This window comes from Condylura cristata, unplaced genomic scaffold, assembly GCF_000260355.1.
Source record: "Condylura cristata isolate star-nosed mole 26May11 unplaced genomic scaffold, ConCri1.0 scaffold00016, whole genome shotgun sequence".
Taxonomy (NCBI): Eukaryota; Metazoa; Chordata; class Mammalia; order Eulipotyphla; family Talpidae; genus Condylura; species Condylura cristata.
In genome coordinates this window covers 26,373,261-26,380,438 of record NW_004567117.1, presented here as the reverse complement: position 1 = coordinate 26,380,438, position 7,178 = coordinate 26,373,261, and the positions used below count along the sequence as shown (strand labels likewise).

Here is a 7,178-nt window from a genome sequence, read left to right as displayed (position 1 = left end):
GAGAGGATGGAACGTACCCATTACTTTGGAGTAAACTCTCTAAATGACCTGCTAAGTTCTTTTACCACATATATGTTCTCTACAGATCACATTTCACGTACTTCTAGAACATCTTTTTAAAATATGTGTGCTTTCCAGCTGCTAGCCCCACTTTAAAAAGGCAAGTTCTCAGATAAGAATTTGATGATAAATCTTATAATAATGTCACTATCTGAACATGTTCTTTATTCAACCCTTTTAATCTTTTCCATCTTTTGGTATTTAGTATTTACTGAGCAAAAAACAAAAGCAGTTTTCCTTCCTATATAAAATCCTATGAGTAATATATAACATTCCTTTGTGAAGATTATCATTGTGCTCTCTTCTCATTCCTGTATGTTCCCTTTCCCCAAAGACTGATAAGGGAAAAAGCTAGTTGGATTAGTAGGTCTCTCCATGTTTGGAACAGAGCTTACTATGTTAGGAATACACTAGAAGATCAAGAATAACAATATTTTACTGAAATATATCACATTACAAGACTAGGAGAGGTATTTCAATAAACTTTTGAAAATATTTGCATTAAAAAATATTACAGAAAGGCAATTTACATGCAAATATAAAAATACCTTAGGCACAATACTAAAAGGTACTCTAGTATTGTTTTGGCCAGTTATAGTTATCCAGATAGCTACATTTTAAATACATCTGTTTCTCAAATTGTAAAATAATGAGTCATAATATGTGAAACGCAGTATTATACTATTGGTCAACAAACAACCAAAATCTGGTGGTAGGAGATTAGGAAAGAGAGAAGAAAAAAAGGTGTAAAAGACAAAGCAAAAACCTTCCAAAGTGAGACAAGACACTCAAATTCTTGTAACTGCTTTCCGGATGCGAAGAGATGAGTGGCGAAAGTGATATTTCAAACTCAAACCTTAAGAAGTTTATCTATTTCAACATAAAATTCCTTCAGAACTCTCATAATATGTACATGATGCAGGGATAACTGTATATTGACATAGTATATATTTGAAAATATATACAATATTTTAAAACAAAACCTCCAAGATCATGTATATAAACAATGACATATAAGGAAATAAAATTCAGGCACCATCTAATATTTAGCATAAATGGCATCTTGAAGGTTAAATGGTCTCTTCCTTCTTTTTACTCGTCTTATACATGGGATGCTTCTAAAGTCGTTTTCCTACAGAGCCAAGCATCTTGATGGGCCAAGCACATTTTCATTTTCTCCAGTACTACAAAAATTAAAAACAAATAAATAAAAAACAATTAGCTTCATTGATCACAAAGGAAGATAAAACAGTAACGGTCGAGAAGTATTCTAAAAAAAGCTTAGAAAGTAGATAATACAATTCTTTAATTGGAAAAAATTCCACTTAACTATAAAACAACAGTTCTATTTAAGTAAAGAATTACTTTACTAAATGCCAAGAAAAGAGTTTCAATTAACCATAATGTACAGGGTTCCAAAAATGTGGCGTAAAACATTTCAATTTACATGAGAAAAAGTCAGGTTAAAGAATGATTGTTGACAGAATTATTACATGGTAGGCAAATCCAGCACTAATAAGGCAAAAATTTCATTGAATTTTTAAGTGATCGATAATTAACATTTTGAATATGTACAGAGTGTGTGTTATTTTTTAGAGTGAATGTAAAAATCTGTAACTTGTCCCATAGAACACAACCACTTCATTCCAGAATGATCTGGAATCAAAGAAACTAATCCTGAAAGAAAAAGAAAGGCCCAGGAAAGAGTCGTTTTGGGGCTAGCACATCAACCAGGTGTAAAAATACTCAAAATAACTAACCAACATTAAAATATTAAGTAGTTATAAAAAATACACTTTCAGGACCTATTTTGCAATCGGTATCCTCATAAGTTATTGATAAGGTTGATAAAGAAATACCTGTGATACTGCTCTCTCAACTTTTATTTCTCAAATTTATCATTCAGCAAAACAAAAATGATGCAATGCATTACTCTTGAGGACTATTTAATGCAAAAATAATAAGCAATAGTTAGTGGTTGTCTTTAACATGAGCAGGTGCTGTCAATCACCCACTTTCTCATTAAAAGCAAAATGATCAGAGGATCATGTTGTTTAGGTGAATACACAATAGAGACATCCATCTCTCATATGCTCTCAGGTTTAATAAAACATATGCTGGTATTATCTTGAAAGAATTAAGAGTGTTTCTATGAACTTCAACTCATTATTACTCAAAGAGGAAATCTCTTTGAGTATTAACATGTATAAGAGCAAAATGTGAAATATGCTGATTTTAATATAAATTCTAGAAAATATGGTAAGATTTATTTTAATGCTAAAAGGTTTATTTTTTATTTTTTTATTTTTTTACTTTTTTTTACTAAAAAGTTTATTTTTACATCATTTAGTAAAAGGTTTATTTTAATGCTTTTACTTTGCAGTTAAAGATTCTCTTTAAATATTTTCTTAAAGGTGGTATCAGAGAGAGCAGTAGTAAACTCTTCATATGGTCCTTGGCACTGACATAAAATCACATATCTATTTGATGCCTACTATATCCAGGTTGTGTGGGGAAACTACAAGTTACTTAAGACAAAATTCCTGAAAACACAGCGCTTCTGCACGATCATCATACACGTATGCATCAACCAGTGGACCCCTGGGAACCTGAGGTTATGTAAATATCATGGATTATATAATCATCAGAGCTATAAAGGACATTCTTTTGGAGGTAGGTAAAAATGATGAACAGTGAAAATGAAAATGCATGCTAGTCAAATTGTCAAGGATCCTCACGGGCATGTTACAAAATCAAAATGTATAGCAGGTGCCTAAACCCCGGAGCTGTGAACAGGCTGCTGTGACAGTGCCAGTGTAGAGCAAGAGAGTGAACGCCAGGGTCAGCCATCTTTCATCTGACCCTCCAGAGAAAAAAAAATTAGCTATGCACGTAACCAATAGATAAAGATGGGATAACAACATTGTACACAAAGATGGGATGACAACATTGTACACAAAAGAAAACACTGAATCGTGTTGCCCTCATGTCCCCTCCTGTTGAACTGCAATGGACACTGATAACTGAAAGGGTGAAAGAAAACTTGAACTTTGCGATCTGTATACTTCTGCAAGGCTTAAATATATCCATGAATCCTTTGGATACCTAAATTTCAAATGAGTTTTCAAATGAGAAATTCTATGTTGAATGAAAAGCACATGCAAAGAAATTTCTTTCTTTTATAATTTAGAGACAGACAATCTCGGCCTTCAAAAAGGAATTTCTTTATATTCTTCTTTACTGCTAGTGATAATAATTCATAATGCTTGCCTTTGGTACGTTGTATCAGGAAATTCTGAATCAAAGCAGATAATCAGAATGGCAGTACTAGCCTGCACATGATAATTTCCCTTCCCAATGTTAACTAGTTGATGTATGGTCCTTAAACAAAGCTAGTTTCATTAAAGTGCCACATAAAATCAAACATCAAATAAAAATACATTATGGTGTATTTAGCTAAACTAGTGTCTGTAAACATATCCAAACAGTTATTATTATTACACTTACACATGTAATATTTTTATACTTAATTACATTTACTAATTTTACAAAGATTTTAAAAACCTAAAATCCCCTGCTCCCTGAAAAATGACTTATAAATAACTGAAACAAAGTGGAAATTTTAGCACCACCACAGAGACTAATTTCTCAACTGTCAAAGCCAGTTGATATGATCTGAATATGCACATAAACCTAATACAAATACATCTATAATTTGGACACAGGCAATGTTTATACTTTATACCTGGATAAAAAGGTTTGAACTCAATCTGTTAATTTTTTATACTCAGTCTACAAAAATACCTCTCTAGCCATAGTTAAGCTATCAAAATTCAGTTAATTCAATTTAATATATAAGGTTAATGGAAGGTTAATGGAAACCACACCTCATCCCCCAGACTTCTACCATCAGTCAGTAAAGAGAGAATCAAAAGCAGAAACAGAAGAAATGGGTAGCAGTGGAGAGATTACCACTGAAAAAGACCTGGTTTCAGAATGATAAGTGACCTAAACTAAGTGACCTTTACTTTTTTGTACAGAAAAGACTAAGAAGACCTTAAAAGACCATTTCGGCAGGGAGAAAAATTCTGATGATGCAATTTCAAAGACAATGACCCAAATAAAAGCGTTTTTCAGTGGAAAATTTGTACCACTAATAGGTGGGTGTTGCTAGGCAACGGGTATCACAGTGTTTAATCTCTACCCTTCCTACAGAATGACATGATGGAAGAAAATAAGTCTTTTCAGTATTTCTGTGTAATAGCTGTATCTGCCAATTTTTAGTCTTCTTTGAGAATGTAATTTCTTTTATGTTGAAACAACTGTAGCTTTGTTAGTATGTATCAGTCTGCTTCCATTATTCAAAGACTGGTTTACAATCCATAGCATTAATAAGAATGTACGAAAATTAGCACAAGTCAATTCCCAGTATACATAATATTGCTATTATATACCAATATAATAAATGCTGAATGACAAAATTATGTTGGTCATTAGAATTTGAGCATTCATGTGATTTATTAGTATAGACAGTGATAGTGATAAACTATGTAAACAGAAATGTGGAGTTTCAAACAGAAGATAAATTTCTAGAGATTATATATAATTAACACTTCCATAATTTTATAATTTGATAAGACTTATATAAGTCTAAGACCTCATTTAATATCTCTTGACTAAGCAATTTTCAATGAACTTCTACAACTTTAGACTCTCACTTTGATACTGTTTCAGTTGTACAGAAGGATGGGCCCACGTGACAGGAAAACTGTAAAAACATTTTCAGGTTCATTTCTTAGGATAAAGAAAAAGGGATTATGATGAAGTCCTCAATTTGATAAACTCGGAAACAATCTTTTTTGTGGCTCAGTCTTCTCATCTCTAAAAGAGGATAATGCTAAAAGTCACTTGTGTGGTTTATAGTAAGGAGTACATGTTATTTAAAAAGACGGAAGCACTATAACAAAGTTTAAGTACAGGTTATATTTGTCCCATATACTGTCTTAATATAGACTGGAGTGCTGAAGTATGATCAAAAAACTGATCTCTCTCTATATATACACCCATATACCCATGCTGCACTAAACCACCATTTTTCACCTGTTCAGGGTGATGAGAGTGGTACTTATGTTGCTGTAGTCATCCAGACTTTTGCTCTTAACTGTCATATTCATATTATTACTGCCTTGGATTTTCTGTGCAATTCTGTTATGAAAAAATCTATCCTAGTTCAAAAGTTTATATCAATCAAGGCCGAAGTATTTTTAAATAGCTATTTATGTGTCTTCATCTTATCTATTATTTTACTGAAGAATTGGAAAAGGGGAAACTAGGAAACAAACTTAATGATTCTTTCAAAGAAATACATTCATCCATTCATCTATTCTCATGCTTATAAGGTGAACTTTTTTGTGTATCACAGTATGCCTATTCATCATCATATTCACATGCTTTCTGTGACTAGAAAGAGTATATGACATTTATCTTTGTGGTTAGTTCATACTGGCTCTATATACAGAAAACAACTTGTAATCTCTGACATTAGATTGAATTTGTTAGTTTTTACCACAATTTCAAATACTTCATAGGAACCAGGTCCAGTGAAATTAGTAATTTGTTATTTGTGTCCCTCAAATAACAGCATGGTACTTTTTTTTTTTTAAATAAAAATCAGGCTCTTTTCTATTTTTAACACCAAGAATTAAGAGAATTAGTCCTTCTATTTTTAGATAATTAGTTTCTTGGCAAAGCAAAGCAGGCATGCTATGCAAATTGACAACAGAATTTCAAAACTACACCATTAAAGTAAAGTATGTCACTAGTTTATTTTACAGAACTTCAAAAGCTCATACTTTAAGGTAGAACAAATTAGATGAGTGGCAGTTAAGTCTACAGAATTCATACCTCTCTGCATATGCATTCCTTTCCTCTCATCAAAAGGCAGCATCTATTTCTTCTTAAAACCTGGGCTAGACTTATCTTAAAAACTGCCACTTCTGCTTTCACATTACATTCCCTTGGGAAAACCAGCTGCTATACCTGCTCTACAGGCTATAGTCGTGGATGGGGAAAGAAGGAGTAGAGACAGACAAGCTATGCGGAGGACCACCACTGGGAAGATGTGGGAATGAAGCATTTTTGGACCTTCCAGATAAACCCAACCAGCAGCTGAGGAAAGTTAAATGAGTGAGCCCCCCTGACATAACAGAAAAGAACCTGGTACCTAGGCTCTGGCTAAAGTTCTGGCTAAAAAATTCACAAAAATATTAAGTTAGTAAATCCGGGATTTTTTAGGTAGTAACGGATAAACTGAAATAGGTGTTAGACAGAAGCACTAATTTTAAATGTAGAGATTTAGTTCCATGACATGTTGTAGTTTCCCAGGAAAATAAAGGAGAAAAGTCAGAAATTTCAAGTATGGAATAAGGGAAATCCACAAAGAAGAGACATCTGCACAGCTGTGGACAAGGACTAAAGAAAGATGAAACAGTGATGGGCAAATCTTTTCATGACAATGCAAAGACAAAAAGATGAAATATTTCTAACTGGTTTGAGTTAAAAAAAAGAAAAAGAAATAAAAATGATATGCACATACAAAAAGAGATAGAAAATAACAGGATAGTACAAGCCGTGGCCATGGAAAAGCCATTTAAGGTAAATGACAAACGAGATACTATGAGACCTGTTTTCAAAAGTACTAGAAGTGAATTAAAGACTTGAGTTCAAGCCTTAGCCCATCTATCGTTAGGCATATGAAGCTGCCTAAGTCATTATACTTCTCTTGCTTTTCCCTCCATATTCTCGAGTATGCTATACAAAGACTAAGATTTACCATTAACTAGCTGGGTGAATTTATTAAGTCACTTACTTGCCAACTGAGGCACAGTTTACTGTCCTGAGAAGTGACTACTTAGGATTAATGACCTGTGAATAGGTCTTGAGTTACCCTTGTAAGAAAATTTGAACTAGATTAGTGTTCAGGGAGAAAAAACATTTTCTTTTAAGCCCCAGAAAAAAAAAAAAACATGAACACTTAAGGAAGTGTTAATTAATTTTATTTCTTTCTTTTTCAGTTGTATGAGGCATTGGGCAACTAGGTAACTGATAGATATAACATA

The 7,178-nt window shown here is 32.8% G+C and overlaps 1 protein-coding gene across 2 annotated transcripts in view; it reads right to left on the bottom strand.

Moving 5' to 3' along the window:
- Positions 1–478: 478 nt before the first annotated feature.
- Positions 479–7,178, bottom strand: part of PIK3C3 (phosphatidylinositol 3-kinase, catalytic subunit type 3) — a 113,473-nt gene continuing 106,773 nt past the window's right edge. For both annotated transcript variants that reach the window (XM_004683867.2, XM_004683868.2), the window contains one exon: positions 479–1,244. In XM_004683867.2, the coding sequence (XP_004683924.1) occupies positions 1,230–1,244 (15 nt within the window). In that variant the 3' untranslated portion in view covers positions 479–1,229. The remainder of the gene's footprint in view (positions 1,245–7,178) is intronic.